Source organism: Mya arenaria, chromosome 11 (assembly GCF_026914265.1).
Source record: "Mya arenaria isolate MELC-2E11 chromosome 11, ASM2691426v1".
NCBI classification, from domain to species: Eukaryota; Metazoa; Mollusca; class Bivalvia; order Myida; family Myidae; genus Mya; species Mya arenaria.
The window spans coordinates 6,062,719-6,082,235 of NC_069132.1; the positions used below are offsets into that span (position 1 = coordinate 6,062,719).

General features: G+C 33.4%; 1 protein-coding gene across 3 annotated transcripts; it reads right to left on the reverse strand.

Moving 5' to 3' along the window:
• Positions 1-639: 639 nt before the first annotated feature.
• On the reverse strand, positions 640-19,514 carry LOC128208853 (ERO1-like protein beta). 3 transcript variants are annotated; one of them, XR_008256905.1, is made up of 17 exons: positions 19,301-19,514; positions 17,084-17,203; positions 16,533-16,616; positions 15,781-15,834; positions 15,184-15,260; positions 14,085-14,158; positions 13,788-13,908; positions 13,371-13,411; positions 10,006-10,020; positions 8,897-8,989; positions 8,515-8,684; positions 7,629-7,705; positions 7,298-7,367; positions 6,532-6,618; positions 5,875-6,014; positions 3,793-4,897; positions 3,670-3,680 (listed from the first exon to the last, which is right to left on the reverse strand). XR_008256905.1 is itself a non-coding variant. In XM_052912498.1 (16 exons), the coding sequence occupies exons 1-16, from the start codon at positions 19,430-19,432 to the stop codon at positions 4,846-4,848; spliced, it is 1,407 nt and encodes a 468-aa protein (XP_052768458.1). In that variant the 5' UTR covers positions 19,433-19,514; the 3' UTR covers positions 640-4,845. The 3 variants fall into 3 exon arrangements, 2 of the variants coding, with proteins under 2 accessions (XP_052768458.1, XP_052768459.1); XM_052912498.1 differs by having other exon boundaries at positions 640-4,897; XM_052912499.1 differs by lacking the exon at positions 10,006-10,020 and having other exon boundaries at positions 640-4,897.
• Between the last annotated feature and the right edge of the window lie 3 nt (positions 19,515-19,517).

The following is a 19,517-nucleotide window of genomic DNA, read 5'->3' on the forward strand; positions in this document are numbered from 1 at the left end:
AAAATACTTTTAAATGCTGTATATTGATCTAACATTTCCATAAGAATATAAATGCTATTATTTGAATCCAAATTCATAATCATTTTCATAATACAACAACTAATAAGTTATTTTTACCTGCGTTAAATCGTCTTTCGGTTGGCGAAGGGAGACAACTATTTCACTGAGATATTGTCTTTATTCAATTACACAATAAGTAAATATTTTCATGAACTTTTTCATTTTTATGAGTGTGTTTTATTTATATGTATATTATGAGATCATCATTAATTGGAATAATTGAATTGAAATTTCAACTTCCTGTTACATCATTATATTTTAATATTTTTCTCTAAAATTTGGTTTGGTAATGTATTTGTATAATATTAATATAAAAACAATATAATAAATGCATCCGAAGGCGTCTTTCGGTAACTTTCATGCGTCTTTCGGTAATTTTATCCGTCTTTCGGTAAATAATCGTATTTCGGTAAGTTTAGGGACCGCATTTGTGAGCTAACTTGCCCGGATAATTCATATACTGCTGACATGTGCAAGTCAGTACTATGATAATTAATACAAATGTAATAGTCCACACACAAAAACAAAGGAAGCTCAATTTTCCTTTTTATGATTTAAGGACAGAGAGCAAGAAAACACTGAGATTTCTTTTTTTTTATTCATTTCAAATTTCATAAACAACTATGACAATATGAAACACAATCTGAATTCTGACTCAAACAATCATATAACAAGTAACATAGAAAGGAAAAACAAACATTGAACAAAATTCCCTTGAAAGGAAAACAGTCTCTCCCTCTACATCTATTACAAGTGACAGAATCTTGAGTGCCAGTGGAGTGTTTCAGTGGAGTGTTTCTATTTTCCATGCAACACCACATTGCGGAAGAGCGCTATCCACGAGGCAGGCTTCAGCTATTCAAGCCATCAGCTGGAAAAGGGCTTTCTTGTAACTAATGTTGCACAGGATTGACTTTTAAAACACTTGAGAGCAAACAGAAGAGCAACGCAACCTACATACACTCAAATAAACTATTTTTAAATAAATTAAGTATTTAGACATGAACTATTGTTGACTAAATAAATAATACAAAATAAATGAATATTTAAATTATGATGTGAGAACAGATAAACATTAACAAAAATATCAACCTTTTGACTTAAATCGAATTTTTTCTACAACATTCACTCATAAAAAGGAAAATTTATCATACATTGTAGCAGAATTCAATTTGGTCATTAATATATATGTTCAGAGATTAAATTTACATTGCATTTAATTTGTAAGATTTCTAAAAATCTCATATCATTTAGAACTCATTCTAATACTTTCAAAACCTGGATGACAAGAATTGAACAGACGGGCAAGATCTACCCGTAATTATTATTGCCATCAAGCTATGAAACAATGTTATTATTGCACATGTACATGTATGTGATGGCCTAATTAAGACATTAGTCATAGGTCATTAATCACTAACAGATATCCCTTGGTGTATCTCTTAAATAGAAATTCTAAATAAACAACAACATTATACAATTTCAGATAAAAGCAGCCAGTCGATACAGTATATGGAATGAGTATGAATAAAACCAGGGCACAGAGCTCAAACTATTCACAGACACATACCCGTGTATGAGACATAATCATGACAAAAATTGTAATCAAGATTACAGTTCTCAATATCACATGTTCTAATTATAAAATATGCCATTGTAAATACCTGTGAATTAAATATGTGTTATATACAATTCAGAAGTATATTGTTAAAAAATAAATTTATACATACAAGTATTTCTTTAAGGGGTTTTAAATGAAGTTCTGTTGATAAGTGTAATAGAATAATGTGTCTTCTATCATCCCTTAGAATTTCATTTAAAAATAACAAATAAGGATAAAATTATAAAAAAAAATAATCATACAATCCTTTTTATGAAATGGCATTTAATGTTGATTCACTAAACTTTAACATGTTCAACATAACTTACAGAATGATCCTTTTTAAAAGGCCTGTTCAACGACTACTCACTGTACATACATGCAGCATTACTACCGGGGTACAACAAAGCATAATATCAATGATACAGACAGTATTTGTCTCTTTTCATATTTAATATCACAAGTATAAGTAAATAAAATATTCCAATTTGTAACATAACTAAGAGATGGATTGCATCCACAGAAAATACAACCACCTGTACCAGGTGATAGGAAAACTCCTGAGATATCACAGATTTAAATGGTCATATACATGAACAATACCTGTCAGTTATGTGAACTGTTATAGTGTACCTTTACTCTAAGCTAAGCTAAGCTAAGCCAAAGAAAGGTAATTATCAAATGAGTTATAAGAAAAAAAATAGATTTATAAAAATGTACATCACAATAGAAGCAACAACATAATTTTGACAATTCTCTAAATGATGAAAAATAATCTGCTTTATCTAATTTGTTGCACTGTCACTGAAGGATAATCCAAAAGATATTTTTCATATTTCTTCAAAACTTTTTTTATCAGGAAATGAAACAAAACTTATGTTGATTATAGCAGCTCACTACACCCAAACAACCTCTGTCATAACTAGTACACCAGTGCTCCTTAATAAAAAATGCTTTTCTGAGTCTGAGTCTAGGCTTGGACTTGAGTCTGTTCATTACCCAGATCTTTGGAATTGGTTTTCAATGAGTATTAAGAAAAAAAATATATTACAATTTTGTGATGTTTAACATTATAACAGTATTAAGACTTATGTAATTTAAATGTCACAACTTAGAGAACTCTGTCAAATTGAAAATTCACATAACAATCATTTTCTTTCACAAATAAATATCTAGAAACATTAACATGACATAAGAAAAGTTGGCACAATAACAAACAAAATTCAGAAAAAAAATATCCTAAAGTACATATACAATTTTCACCTTCCCTGCTGTTGAGCGACTATTCACTAATGTTTTGAGTCTAAGTCAGAAGACTTAATTTCTAGATTATTCAAAATATTTATATATTATCTTTCAATTGACAATAAATGCAAGCCTAATTGTAGAACAGATTATCTGTAAAGTATGTGGCAAATTTTTGCCATCATTGCTCCAATTTTAACATTTTAACAACAAAAACTAGAGCTGTCACAGGAGTGACGAATACCCCCAAATGCCGCCTGGACACAGGAATGGCAAACAATTCCTTTGAAAAGAGGCCATAACTCCAAGGTTACTGCACACTGCATCTTCTTTTATCATGCATGTATTGTTTTATATAAATCTGTTGAGTAATTTAGAAGTTACACTGCTGACAAGAAAAACTAGCCTTTCATGAGTAATCGTCCGGAAACCGTTTTTCTATTTTTAGTAACAGTGACCTTGACCTTGGCCCCACCAGCCCCAATATCGAACTTGACCTGTATCTTCTGATGTTACACCTGTGTACCAAAAATTGTTCAAATCTGTCTAGCCTTTCATGAATTATCGTCCGGAAACCGTTTTTCTATTTTTAGTAACAGTGACCTTGACCCCACCAGCCCCAATATCGAACTTGACCTGTATCTTCTGATGTTACACCTGTGTACCAAAAATTGTTCAAATCTGTCAAGCCTTTCATGAGTTATCGTCCGGAAACCGTTTTTCTATTTTTAGTAACAGTGACCTTGACTTTGGCCCCACCAGCCCCAATATCGAACTTGACCTGTATCTTCTGATGTTACACCTGTGTACCAAAAATTGTTCAAATCTGTCAAGCCTTTCATGAGTTATCGTCCAGAAACCGTTTTTCTATTTTTAGTAACAGTGACCTTGACCTTGGCCCCACCAGCCCCAATATCGAACTTGACCTGTATCTTCTGATGTTACACCTGTGTACCAAAAAATTTTCAAATCTGTCTAGCCTTTCATGAGTTATCGTCCGGAAACCATGAAAACCGACAGGCCGACCGACCGACAGACCCACCGCCAAGCTCACTCCTATATACCCCCTCAAACTTCGTTTGTGGGGGTATAATAAAAATAAAAATCCGAGTGAAAATCATATTTAGACTCAGGACATTACTGAAAAAGAGCCCTGGATTTACTTATAGCAGTCTCTGTATTCATGTTGGGTTTTAGCCTGATTTAGGACAGGGTGCAGCAGATGAAGGACAGGATTCTTTAGGAGAAAAGGGCATTCTGTATCAGGCTGTCAAGAATCAGAACATTATGAATGTGACATAAAATGGTAGGAATTGTGTTTAATTAAAGTAATATTCGGTTTCAACTGCCAAATATGTATATTTGTAGGTTGCAGCACCCTACCATAACTCCTAGCTAAAACACAAATTAATGACACATTAAACATACAGTACACCTTGCACATATAGCACACAGCAGAGCACATAGAATTTCAGTGGTTCAGGGTTCTCTTTGCTTCTTATTCAGATGTACCTGGACTCCCACATTTGCTTTAGGCCTTATGGATTTTAATGTTATATGTAACAAAAAGGATGGATTTTTATCTTAAGTTGACCCCTGGGACTTCTCATATCAGCATGATAAAATGGTTGCCTTACTCTGCCTGTTCCCTTGTAGAAGGTTGTCCATCAAAGGTTGTCAAAGTAATACATTGAATTATGCAACCATGTGCCATCAAAATTATTTATTGAGGAAATATAATCCCTTCATTGGTCACATGTTGTGTTAACCCAAGTGAGAACCCTGAACACTTTACACATTGTTTTAAGCCATATAAAACTTCAAAACTATCTGATTCAAAGTTTGAAGAACCAAGTGGTAAAGCAGATGCTCATTCACTAGGCTGGAATGGATAAGTGGAATGCACGTGTCTCAGAGAGGTGTATTCATGTGTGGGCGTGTCAGCTGATCATCCGTCGGAACACTTCAATTGCATGAATACTGGAAGATAACCTGAAATGGCAAAAAAGCAAGGATATCATTGGAAACAATGATTGCTCCTTGACAAGGTATAAATTCAGAAAAGAAAGCACAAATTTGAAAAAAACATGTGTATTGCTTTTCAAATACTAACAGTAATACACATTTGTAAATGATTTGGTTGTAGGCAGAAGAAAATTATCAAAACTAAAGACTTAAGTGATTTTGAAATAATTCATATCATTTGTGGAATAGAAGAGCAGCCTCAAACATTTTGGAACCCCAGTGTAAATTGGACAAGACACAGTCACAGACTGCCATATCCCCTGCCATATCCCCTGCCATATCCCCTGCCATACCCCCTGCCAAAATAAGTATAGAAGAATCTAAAGTGTTTGACACAAAATCAGAGGAAGTCAAGCATATGTTACAGACAACAAATAAGAATTAAATGAACAAAGGACTTATTGTTTTGATACTACTTGTGCACTGCACTTCTCCTCAATAAGATGTATCTGTCTATGAAGTTTTAGTCATTTCCTCAAAGACTTTTAGTAAATTGCTTCGAACAAAAATGAAGTACCGGTATTTATACTAGTATGAACAAAAGTCAACAACACTAGTAAATACCAAAGACAGTTTGACAGTTTCTGTGCACTGCACAATTCCTCAGTAAGTCAATGATCAATAATTCTAAAATACCAAAGACAGAATAGTGATTCCTGCGCATCTCAAACTGACGGATTGACAAACTGGTAACTAAAATATTATGCTCTATTTACTAAAAACGTTAGTGTTTTCTTATTTTGTGGTGTATGCACTAGCAAAGGCATGAGAACAACAGGTGTACACTGCTGATGCAGGTGACTATAGCATGAATGCATTTTAATGAGCTTAAACTTCATTCAGTATAAGTGAACTAATGTAAATCATTTCACAGCTTTAGAAGGACCTTAACCCTAGAAGAAATCAAATAATTGCCTTTAAAGATCAAATATAATTCTACAGACCTTCCAAAAGCATTGAGCAATGAGACGATCTCAGTTCTTCTGAGCTGGAACTTCTGTTTGGACCCTGCCTTCACAGTGGACTGAGGCCCCATCCCATCCCCCGAGAACAGAATCTTCAGTGCAGTCCCCATACCCTGCACCTGTAAACAGAACAATAGTATTCACCAATTTACATATAGTCAAAGGATCACAATCATCATAATTACACTTGTAGTCTATTGTGCAAAGACACTGCCACATATTCACACTTGATAATTGAATGCATTTTATATATTACACTGAATGAATAGAATTGGTCAGTTTTGGGAATATAATGACCATATCCATCATGATTAGAAAATCATTAAACTCCACATAAAGCATCGTCTAAAGATGGTTTGCATTTCTATATTTGTTCGTTGTAAATTTCTTCAATAAGATAATATCCATGCAAAGTACAAAAAAATGCTTTTTTACTTTCTTTACTAATGAAGTACATTTAACAGGATAGCAACACATGGGCCTGCAGTCAATTAGATTCATGCAAACAAATGTAGAATGACATAATTGTGAAATCTTGAAAGCCAGACTCAATACATAGTATATCAGGAACCATTGTGACTGTCCTCAAGGATTCTGATAGTCATACTAGCAGATCAAGTTAATTATGTTTGTTACCTGTAGTTTTCCCCACAGTTTACACTTATCACAGCCTACACAGTCCATGATCCGGGAGATGTTCCGGAAATGGTCTCGGAATTCCTCCTGAAGACATCAAACATACCATGGTAGGATACATTCAATTGTATTTAACAATACTTGCAAAAAGTTATTTTGAGGAAAACGATTGCAGAAGACTGTTGACCTTGACCTTTGTCCTACTGAACTCATAGATGAGGAACATCAGCTGGTCGAGGGTAACCTACCAAGTTAAATGGTGCGAGGAAAAAGTTATAGGAAAGACAGTTTTTATAACACAGTTGACCCTGACCTTTGACCCACTTACCTCAAAATCAATAGGGTAATCTACTGGTCAAGGGCAACTTATCACAAAAATGTCATGATTCTAGGTTGTTATTGTGGTCACAAAGCTTTCCTAAGAGTGTTAAGAGACATTGATCTTTGACCAACTGATTTCAAAACAATTCGGGTCACCTTATGATCATCAAGGGCAACCTAGCGCTAGAGTTTGATGTTTCTTATTCAAACTGTTTTGGAGTTACTGTGCTGCCGAGACCCGCTCTACAAAAGACATTCGCAAACCTAAATGCCGCTTTTTTTCAAAAGAGGGCATAAAAAGTTCCCCACTTATGTACTAAATACAATAATCTAGATCTGGAGAGTACTCTTTTAGGGATTCATTATTTGCATGGGTAATATTTTAATTAATGCTCTTAAGTTGCATTTTGAATTAAATAGAAATGATGACAAATCCTTGTATTACCTTCAAAGCTTGAGCCTCCTTTTTATTCCCTTTGAAGAGTTTACTTTCATCAAACTGGTTAGGAAACTGTCTGAAATTGCGATATAATGTCAGCATTAGTTTCAAGGTACAATGTGAATATACAGGAATACACATGCATGTGTACATATTATAAGCTGTGCTAATAATTTAGGATTTCTCTTACTGCAACTCTGAACAGCATGAAATTGTTAAGGACAAGTCAAACTATAGCATAGAGCAGAAAAGATCCATCTGCCTGTCAACTTCAAGTTATAGGACTAGTTCTGCATGAAGCCTGAATGGTATTTTCTGAACTTTGACAGTGTCTTACTTGACAACATTTAGCAGGTCAAGCACTCCCTCTTTCACAGCATTGTCCTCCTCATCGTCACCCGTGAAATACCCTTCCTACAAATCAGAGACACAAAATTATGTCAACCACTGGAGAAGCCATTCTCATCAGTATAACTATTATAAAGATAAATATTTCTGAAAATCTATCACACCTGAATCCAAACCGTTGTACAAAATGTAAGGTTTGAATATAGAAGTGTTTTTTGTTTGTTTGTATGTTGTTGTTGTTGTTTTGTTTGTTTGCTGTTGTTGTTGTTTGTTGGGGGGGGGGGGGCAGATAAACATGATAGCTTTAAGCACTTAATTTTAAGAAGAAAGTTGAGTTAGTTATGGTTTCCATAAACAGTATGTATATTTGGGATGGCTGGTGACCCTACGTTAAATTGGCATCATTGAAATGGATGGAAGGGTAGAAAAAGAGTATTTAAATAATATATTAAAAACAGGCTGTTTTGGCCTCAACTGATTTCAAAGGAATTCATGTTCGATTTCAGTTGAAATAAAACACAAAAATACAAACTGCAATAACTTTATCTGAAGTGTATTTTGATTCATTTACAATATTGTACATATTAATTATCACCAAGTAATATTGTTTCAAATGCTTCCAAAACAATCAAATACTGAACTAATATCAATTTAAACCGTAGCTGTACATATGTATAATCTGATAATTATAAAATATCCTGAATCAGAAGCCCAGACATAAATGGAAATGGTCGGGACCCGAGCATGCGTAGAAATATGTGCAGAAATTATGAGAAAAATCAAGCAGAACTAATGCAACCAGTTCTATCTTTTTTTATTCCTGAAGCCGAGATTGTGGCTTTAGAAAAACATCCAGTTCTAGCTCATAAACTTACCTCCTCCAGATAAGGTGCCGCCTTGGCAATGGCCCGTAACTCAACCAGATATGTAAAATAGAGGTTCTTCAGCCACTGTGGGCCACGTCCGTCTGTCTGTTCATGGTCAAACCTCCGCAGAAACTCCTCCATATTTTGGCCCCATTTCTCTGTCCCATAGCATGTGGAGGCTGAATACAAAATATAGAATGCAGTACAAAGTCACTACAATAAACAAGCAGTTTTCATGAGACAATGACTGTCAGATAACAAAATGGGCATGATACTGTAAACTAAACATTAATGACTCATTTGGTCCTGAGCTTGTCCCCGTAGATCAATGAATAAGATTCCTTTCATATTTCAAAGACACCATTATGACACAATGAAAGCCTGTGATTACCTGGGAAGAGGTATTCGTGTGAGAGATGGATGCTGATACTAGCATGGAGACCGGAGATCATTCGGTAAAAGACACGCTTCTCAAGGCACATACCTGTAACAGCAAATGGAAAATTACACTACAACCGATGGTAAATTAACTGATACACAGTATTTTGACCATACATTATAGAGCAAAATTGTTTACTTATTCTTCTATGTTGCATCAAGCAAATATTTGGACTTTCTTTACTTGATAGAAAAAGTGAAGATTGTAATATGAATTTCATTACTTATCGCAATGAAATTCTAATGTCCGAAATGTTTTATTTTTATATGCATGCATAACGCTAACACTGAATAAATAAAAGAAATGTCCTAACTATGAAGAATAATGATTATCGACAGCCTGTCGGTGACACACATGATAATGAATGGACACAGTGTTTTAGCTAAGTGCAGAAGAATAGAAAACAGTCATACAATTTTTAAAACAAAAAAGAACATCTAAGAGAGCACAAAGAAGTTATATCCTGAAATAAAATCAAACCATAAAAGCATTCTACAAATGATTCTACGGTACAGGGAGGAAACAATCTACTTTAAATGTTGGTCTTAGGATAAGATCATATTTATATTTACTAAATTGGTCAATGCAAACAAAATAATCATAATTACTATCAATATTATAAAGCATTTTTTAAATTATTTGTCATTTATTCAACACAAGCTTGAATGTTATATTTAATACACAATATTACGATAATGTACCAGAGTAACATTTTATCTAATTTGTTTGCAATGTAAAAGAAAACTATGGGGCAAAGATTAAGTAAAAATGTATGTCGCACAAACATGAGGTATTTGATAAGGAAAACTACACAATCATGTTAGCAAGTCTATCTACAAGAAAAGGGTCAAAAACAGTCAGTGAAAGAAGTGAGAGGTGATATTTATCCAAGTTTACAGAATGCAGCCCTATAGAACATTAAAGTTACCGTAGTATATTTCAATTATTAATTAAGGACAATATTCTACTTTTGACAGTTAAGAGAATGATACAATTATGCCTTTTAGAAGCTGCATTCTGTTTTACTGAAAGATTAAATTTGATAAAATATAATTGTTTACCTTCCAATGTTTTTTCTGCAAATTTAGGAAAAGAAAAAACTTAATAACTCAAGCCTGAACCATGTATAAAACAAGACACCCATTCATATTATAAAATGGTGCATAAGGATATCTTGAAGACTTGCAAGGGCAAGCAACATGTGGAACATAATATGAAAGAAATTTGCTAAATTTAAGTTAGAACATCTTAATAACTTCTGTAATAAATATGTTATAGCAGCTACATATAATGTCACTGACATTACACAGAGGTTCTGACAGCCAAAAATCCTGCAACAATAGACGGGTCTGTTTGAGTATAAGGGATATATGCCTTGAAGCGAGGTTAAGAGCTTAAATTCCTTTTAAAACTGTTTCCAAGGTCATTTATAATCATCAATAGGTACTTCCTACTGTTTTGCTGCAAATGTACAAGCAAAAAAACAACAATATTTATAAATGATCGAAAGTCTGTAGTTAATAGCTCTCAATCATGGTTTCAGGACTTACCCGGACTTTAGACCCCCTGATTACAACATCTGACAATCATACTTAATTCAATAGGTTACTCATGCACATAACAATGATATTTCCAGTGACCTAATTATCAAATACTTAACAATAAATTTCTTAACAATAAATTTTACTGCATTTCTAACACTATCATTAAAATTGACTGAATTACTAAGGGTTATTCATATTGTTAGTATGAAAGTATGAAATATAAAAGTATTAAACTGTTAATATGTTAAACCAAACCAGAAGCAGATTCCAACTTATATTTTTTTTAAATGCATTCCAGTTGTTTATATAGATTTATCATTATATTTTAATATTGCACTAATTAAGTTGATTTTTTCATTTTTTTTTTCTATTTTGAAAATTTAGCTCACTCCTGAATCAAACATAAAGATGCACAGGGTTGGAATACAATTTCAAAGATGTCATTTCCAAAGTAATGTTGTATGAACACATTTTTTTTCAAACTAAGATTAACTGTATTTTTATATCTTTTTTTTCTAGGCATATCATAACAAGAGGCCCATAAGGGCCTATGCTCTACTGGCATGGCTCTTGTGGTCATTTTTAATCCAGAGCATGTATTTATGGGTAAAAGGCAACAGACATATAGTTCACATTTTGTGTTTGGGTTACCTGAAAACGTTGCACATTCAACATCTGAGGACAGAAAGTACTGTAAGCAGATTAGTTGCATGAACTATTTTAATATATGCCAAGTAAAGGTCATCTGACAAAAAATGCTTTCAAAACTGTACTCATGGTCAAAATTTCTGTAGTTTTAAAATAAAAACAATACTGTACAAGTTTCATCGAGATACAATCAAAACTGAAGATTGTATCGCGTTAACAAGAAATTGTTTACAGACGCACGAACGCATGGACGCACATACTACGTACACATTACCTTCGCATAAGCTCTATTGGCCAAAGGCCAGTAGAGCTAAAAATAACTGGATTTTGTTTCAGTAAAGGATTGCAATAAATAACACCTTGTGAACACCAAATGCTACGCCACTCATGAATTATAGCTTTACTGGCTCACTCGGTGAAATATAATGCAATCTTACACTGAATTTTTTTTATCCCCTTTATTATAAGTAATACACATCGTCTGGCCCCAATTTGAGACACCTTCAGCCTCTAATTACAGGAATAAGCTAAGATGAACTTTTTGTTTTGGTTCTATTTGTGTAATATTACCATTCTTAAAAGTGTTTAGACTTTAAAAGCACAAAAAGTCATCATCTTTATGTCAATCATGACAAAATAAATTTTATTTAGTAAAATCAATATTTAGTTAGCAATAAGGCTTCCCAAAATAACGCTGTCCCTAAAACTTCAATAATGACAGAATGGTTAAGAAATGATATGCATCGAAATAACAGGAATCTGTTACCATCTGCAATATTTAAATAAAGAATCAACAGTTGTGCTAAAGCAGTACAAAAATCAGTGCATGGATAAAACGGGAAAAGAGGCAATGGGTTGAAATAAAGGAAAACTTAAAACAAACCTTGAAAACCTAAAAGTAAACCACACATAAAGTATTAGACACAAGCTACTACCTTTATTTCAAAAGTTAATCATTAATGGCACATGAAAACATGAGCAATGAAAGAGGATGTTTATCAGTTTTACTTTGTTCATCAAGGGGAATCACAGCAAGTTAAGACATGAGTTATTTGCCTTGCTGCTTATATGTGTCTTGGCATCGGTAACATGTGTATTAAATTTTATGTTAATATATTCAATAATTCAAATTATGACCAATGTTTTCACATGACTCTGCCAACAATATTAACGATGACAATGACACAAACAGTAAAGCAATATATGCCAACTTTTTCTCAAGTCTAAAAAAAGGTGTGCAAAAATTGATGGTCATCATAAAAGAATGGTCACCATAAAAGGCACTATGATGTAAACCAAGTACCTAGTACTGTTTACAAATAGGTGTATGTTTGACATGTTAAAATTTGGAAAAAAATCTTACCAAATATTCAAACTCTTCTTTTTTCTTTTTTGCATACACAGGAAACTTAAAAATCATAACTCAAATAGTACAGTTTGAAGCCAAGTTTCTTCATTGGAGATTTGGGAACAGGGGCCTTACAACACAACAGCAAGGATGGGTATATTAATTTGATAATCCAGAACAGGGCTGAAACTTTAATACAATGTTAACAACAGAAAGTTATCGACAGTTAAAGATAATTTGTAGTGTATGAAAATCTTGTTTGGTGGTAAAGTTTCAGCCCATCTTGCAATTGAAATAATATAAAATCATTTTGCTTGTAATTTCTCCCAAATGTTACCTAGGAATGTGAAAATCAGTCCTACAATACAAGGTCACTATAAGACATAGCAAATGAGGCAAAATTAACTTTAATAAAATTGTTATCCTCATAAACATAAAATCTAACATTATTCTTAATTAATTACAATGAGATGGTTATAACAACATGACATTGTACAGTATACAGCAGAGAAGAACGTGCCAATGTTTAATTGTTACAGTTTCATTTCATGAGCAACATTTCAATTCTGTCAGATGAGCATGGTTTAAAAAGACATTATAGATACAACAGGCACAGCCAACATTGTGGAAAAGATACATTTACACATTAAAAAATTGAATCAACATATTTTTTTTAAAAACACATATTTGTTAAAATCTCCATTTATCTAGCATATCTCAAGAGTGCAAAAAAAGCAAGCATTTCTAGAGTATGATACTATGAATGCATTTCTAGTTTTCTACAACTGCAGTGTTTTTCTATATGACTTTGACAGTAGTTAGACTGGAAAACTCTGTAAAGCACACTACATGTTCATGCCAGAAGACAAACTCTCTCATAGCCTACCTGTAAGAGACTGGGAATTGTAGCCAGACTGGTCTGGAGCCCTGAGAAATGTCAACAATCGAAAAAGTTATTTTTCTGGAAAAAAACCCATATCTACAGGAAATAGCTAGAACCAAACCTACGGCTAGAGGCCTTAAAACAATACTGATCAAGATAAGGTAAGTTTCAGACATTGCAAACAAGTCCATATTACACTTGTCATAAGCACATATTGATAAAATTGTGTGCATTTGAATCCATAATTGTTTTAATTTTATCATAGCAAAGCCCTTTAATAAACTAGTTCAGGCTTTAATTTTGATGGTTACTGGAACAACTCGAGTTATCTTAGGTTGGTCAAAGGAGTTTTCTTAGAGCTCTTGTTGCATTTCTGTAAAAATATATAAATATATGATAAACCACAGTGAGACAACTTACTTGAAGCAGTTTTCATTGTAGATGCTGTTCCAGATGCGGTGAGGGGATTCCCCCTTGTACCCAGTGTAGCGTTCAGGGTTCAACAGAAGATCAACGTAATCACAGTTTCCAGTGGTGTCATCTTAAACAAACAATAGCAAATGTTATGAATAAACAACTTATAGAAGATGACAATTATGAACTATAGTTATTTTTCATAACTACCATGACAACTGATGCTAAGTTTCAAGGAGATTTTAGAAATTCACGAGAGTCTTCAAGAATATGCTCACAGGCATTAGAATGGTATTTCCTTACCGTCAAGTTCACAGAAAGTCTCTTGGGCATCGTCATATTTTGTCCAGTCTTTAAAGGCCTGCTGACTTTCCTTGCTTTAATTATATTATATCATCATATTATGTGAATAAGAATATTAGATATGCAATACATATAGATGCATATGCAACAGACACTCATTAAACTGCCGGAACTTGTACAGGTAGATACAGGCTATGTTATAAATATCTTATCATTTATTAGTTGTTTTTTTTAAAATATAATGCTAATGCAAAATAATTATGCTAAGCACTTGACAGCTTTTGGAGAGATATCTGAAATTTTAATTACATCACTTATATTATAATTAACGCATTATTGTTCCCTTTGCGTTGCCTTTGTCTTACTATTTGAATGCGAATAATAAAACAAACAGGCAATCACAGAAGTGTATATCTCTTTTTTGTCATATCATATTTTATAATCAGTATTTCCCTTTTCACAAAGATGTCTGGGATGTCAGTGATCACAGATGTTTGTAAGTTTCCTTTTTGTATCTACTTTATTCTATTACGGTGCAATATGACGTATGTTTCAAACTGATTTAGCTTTCAAAGTAAGCAAGAGTCCAAAAGTCTGAGAATTATAAAATGTGTTTTGGACTACCTGATTTTGTGTCTAGGAACCATGTCACCATGATATGAAATTCCAACTGTACATAAAATCTAGTACTTTTGAATAGTCAGGCAGAGCCGCAGATGGTGTTCAAGTTAAATAATACTTGAATGTTAAATCTGTGGAAATTCAATGCTGCGGATATTTCCTTTCACACTTTATGGCATCAATGAACACCTAAATAGATGACTGGCAGTTTATTATAGATATCCTGACACCCTTTAACTGCTGTGACATGCCTAATTAGGCTTGTACTGACATGCAACATGTCAAAAACTATACTGTTGGAAAAATTGCTGCAAGTGACAGGAGTGAACATAGATTTTATAACATGTTGTTTGTCAGGATTAAGTATGTTATGGCATAGAAAGCGTGTTAGAATGTCAGGTCAATTTTTGAAGGCACCGACACCCAAAATGGGCTATGGGGAAATACTATTTAAATTTCTGCATGTAGAGAGGGTCACCTGATGGTTGTATCTATGTCTCCAAGGGTTACATCTGCTTTAGTTGGACAGTCTTCACTCTGCGCCTTTTCTATGTACTGAATAGTTCAAGTTCTGCATTTAGTAAATCAACAACTTCTTCATATCAATAAAGCTATCATATAATGTTTATTATTTTAAAAAATTTGACATTTGAAATGTCTTGTCTATGATGTAGATTTTCTGAGTTTTATTTTTATAACAAACAAATATCCTTTTTCCTGATGCTTTTTAAGAACAGATTAATATTAATAAAAGGTTTCTATTAGTTTTCTATGAATATTTGAATGACACCCAAGACTTATAAGAAAGTATGTTATTCGATTTCATAAGACTTATTAGAAAGTGTGCTATTCAATTTCAATTATCAGAGAATAAATAATTCAACAAGCAATTACCATGTTAAATCTACAAGTTCTATATATACAAGTTCTCAAACTATTGTTCAGTAAGTTGTAAAGCATCAAACAAAAATAAATTGAATTGCATAATACGTTCAGCCTCAATATTTTATCTTAAAATGTTTTTAGGATTCATAATCATCATCATGAATAAAACACAGTCACAATGTCTACAAACTTTGTTTTCGCTCTCTTTATCTTCTTCTTCCTTCAAGCCAAATGGCAGATCATCCTGCAATAAATATTTGTAATATTCAGCATCATTATTAAATTTTAAGGACTTCAGTTTCTGATGTTGTAAATGAGTGCCTGAGACAATAAACATATGGTATGGTATTATTTTGAGAATGACAATTTTCAATTTGAATGAGTTTATGGACTTGTAAAGTCCATGAGGACACATTTATCAAGTGCCCTCATATGTTCACGAAATAGATGCAATAAATTCTGAATTCTTGAAAAAATAACTTGTTCAAATTTCAGTGCTTGTTAATCAAGCACATCTGACAAAAATATGTGTTCTGATGATATTATAGCAATGTGTTGCTAGTTTTACAACAGCAACCTCATTTATCACATCAATCTATCATTTCACTGAAGCCACAGGCCATATGTTGCTGCTTTTCATAATCACAAAAGCCATTCATACAATACTAAAAGAGTCGTAAGTGAACATTATAATAGGCAATAGCTGTACACATTATCTGAGGAGAAAATTGCACAAATCCACACAGGGACACGTGATTACTTACCTCACTGGGGACTCAAAAAGAAAATTTATATAAAAAAAAGCCTGAATAGTACAAAAATATGGGATCCAGGGTGGGGGAAAGACTGAACTGAACTGTCAATTTTCTCCATGTTTTGGTCTGAGGAAGAGTTTGGTTCTCTATATATGAACTACCGGTATAAAATAGCCCTTGTTAATACCTGAGTGCACATTTCCACTGCACAGTTTTTCATGGCACATCTGCTGTCATCTGCCCAGAAGGGACATTCCTTGTGCAGGTTAACCTGGATTAAAAATCAACAAACATTTGCCTCAAGTGGATTACTTATCAGTACAAATGCAGTTGTTTTCCACCATAATAATGCTGCATACATGTAGCACTTGCCGCTTATTGCTTTGTGACATAGCTTTTGATTAGAATGCTGACCTTTGAAATACACCATTACATGTTACATTTTGATTACAAATTTATGTCTTCATCAGTTCCTAAGTAGCCAATTACCATTGATACAAGTTTTCTACTTCAATTATTAGGCTTCAGGATGTAGTTGTATTTTACAAGGCAATGCACATAGCATTGGAACATGAAATACAAAATATGATATTATAAATACAAGAATCCAATTAATTTCTTACAAGTTACAATAGCAAGGGTAATTTCTGATGTCAACAGAGCTTCGGGAAGAGACAAGATGGTGAGCAAAATGCTTTTAAAGATTATATTATTAATGCTAAAAAATTAATTATGCACCTTGAAATATCTGAAGAAGTTTCTGGACAACAAGCTTTTCATGCGCGGGTAGATCTGGTCATTGTTCAGGGAGTCAAGGCTTTCCACCTTACATTGGCAGTCATCCACTTCTCCATTCAGCTGAAATACAATTACAACAACTTTTTTTTAAGACCTTCCACCAATATATATTTAGTATCCATTGTATAAGAATGCTTCAGTATTAAATGTGGATGTCCGGTGAACCCATATTATTTTTATTTCATGGAAATGAGATGGAGAATATCTACATATCATTCTGATTAATGTATTAAAAATATGTAATATGACAGTTTTGGTTAAGCCATTTTTTTCCATTCTTTAAAGACCCTTGTGGGTGTGTTTTTCGCGCCTTGTAAAAACGTTAAGAGGGTGTTTTGTACGCCTTGTAAAACTGATGAGGCCACAAATATTTAAATTACCGGGAGGTTTTTTGTTCGGGCTGCTTTATCCTGATTCCTTCAAAATGAGGAACATTCAACATGTTCAAGATATCTGTAATTATTGTTGAATTCAAACTTTTATCAATATTTAGTTCTTTTTAAAAAACAATTACAGTGCTCATTTGAAATATGAAGGGTTATTTTTTACATCAAGAATTATTATGTTTTTTGGCATCATTTAAGACCATGATTGTACTTAACAAACCTTCAAAAAGGATTTGTGCATATATAATGTTCACCTTGATTAGTGCTTTAACCATAGATAAACAATGCATTTAAAAACTTGATTCAAGAAATAAGCAATACTATGGTATACATTTTGTTCAAGGAAGAGGAAATTTTGTTTTATTATTATGATAAATGTTTTAATGAAAAACAGATGGGCTTAAGATAAACCATAAACAGATTCATTGACTTGCATCTGGCAGCCTTTATTGCATGCAACTTCAAAAAACATGTACAGTTATATATGGAGACAGACAAAAATATGTATAATAAAATGAATTCAATAGGGCTATGGGGTATTCTTAGGGGATAATTGATTGTTTCATTGTAATATAATACAACAATATTGTTTTCAAGGAGTGAGTTTCTATAGTAATATGGGGTATAATTCTTAGGGGATAATAATTGTTTCAGTGTTATACAATACAACAATATTGTTTTCACTGTGTGAGCACCAATAGTAATATTTTATAAGTTGCCTTGTCATGCATATATTTTTAGTACAGGTGTTCACTGAAATAAACAATTTTCTTTTTTTGGCTTGTACTTCATTAAAAATGATATCTCATTTGAAAACTGTTCCAGTTGTTAATTCGAGCTTCAAGGGACTATACACCAGATTGGCACCAAAAAAGTTTTTTCTGTTACGAATCTCTGGACAATTATTTAATAATATGTTTTACTCTTTGATATCATAATTGTAAAAAAATACCTAAATGTAAAAAAAAAATCAGGTCGGAGGCCGGGTTTCGAACCAGTGTCACTAGTGTATTCAAGATAAATGTATGAGCGTTGTTGATGTGTTTATATAATGGTTTTAAATTAAAAACTAACATACATGTACAGTATAAAAGCGGTAAATCTGGTTCTTGCATGAGGGAGATAATTATAGATATATATTATAATATCAATTAATATTTTAATATTAGATGCCCAATAGTTAACATTGGCGCATAAGGGGTAAAGCTTCATATTTTTGCCTGATAAAAGCATAATTTGTAACACCAATTAATGATGCACATGTATGCAGAACCACTTTGGCTGAAGCCTTCATGTTTTCCAAGAAATAGCTCTACACTCCACATTACATGTTATGCACCAGGCAATTGTAACCACGGCCCCCCCAGGTCCGGGGGTATACCAGGGAAAGCCGGGGAAATGGGCTGTGTTTTTACTTTCCAGGTGGCCCCGCAGGGCCGGGTGACCGCGGTGGTTTTGTCTTTGCGCCAAATTTAGCGGAGATTGGGCCTTATATAGTCTCTGGGGTGCGGGGGCATTTGGCTGGGGTTTTACCATCAGTTCCTTCCCGCAGGGCGGGGATTTTACCGGGGTTGGCTGGACCAAAAGTCAATGACCCCCTATTCCCCGGACCGGGGGGGGGGGGGCTTGGTTACAATTGACTGGTGCATTATTGTTTCTATCGTTTCATACATAAACAAGAGACTTATTGTATATCTAGATCAAAACAGATATTTCATAAAACATAACACTGCTGTGTGCTATTAGCACTGCTAATAAAATTTAATCTTACCTTACAAAAGCAGCCGGGTCCAGGAGTTTCACGATTTACTAGTAATTTATTTTTGCTTTTGTTTTTTGACCCACCTACGATGTATGTATAAGCAATTACTAAGATAAAACATATTTTTATATACTGTGCCATTTTCAGTATACAATGAGGACGAGAACCGTTCTTGTGACGTTTGTTTATAATTTCACGTTTAAGCTGTCATGCCTTGTTTTGATGC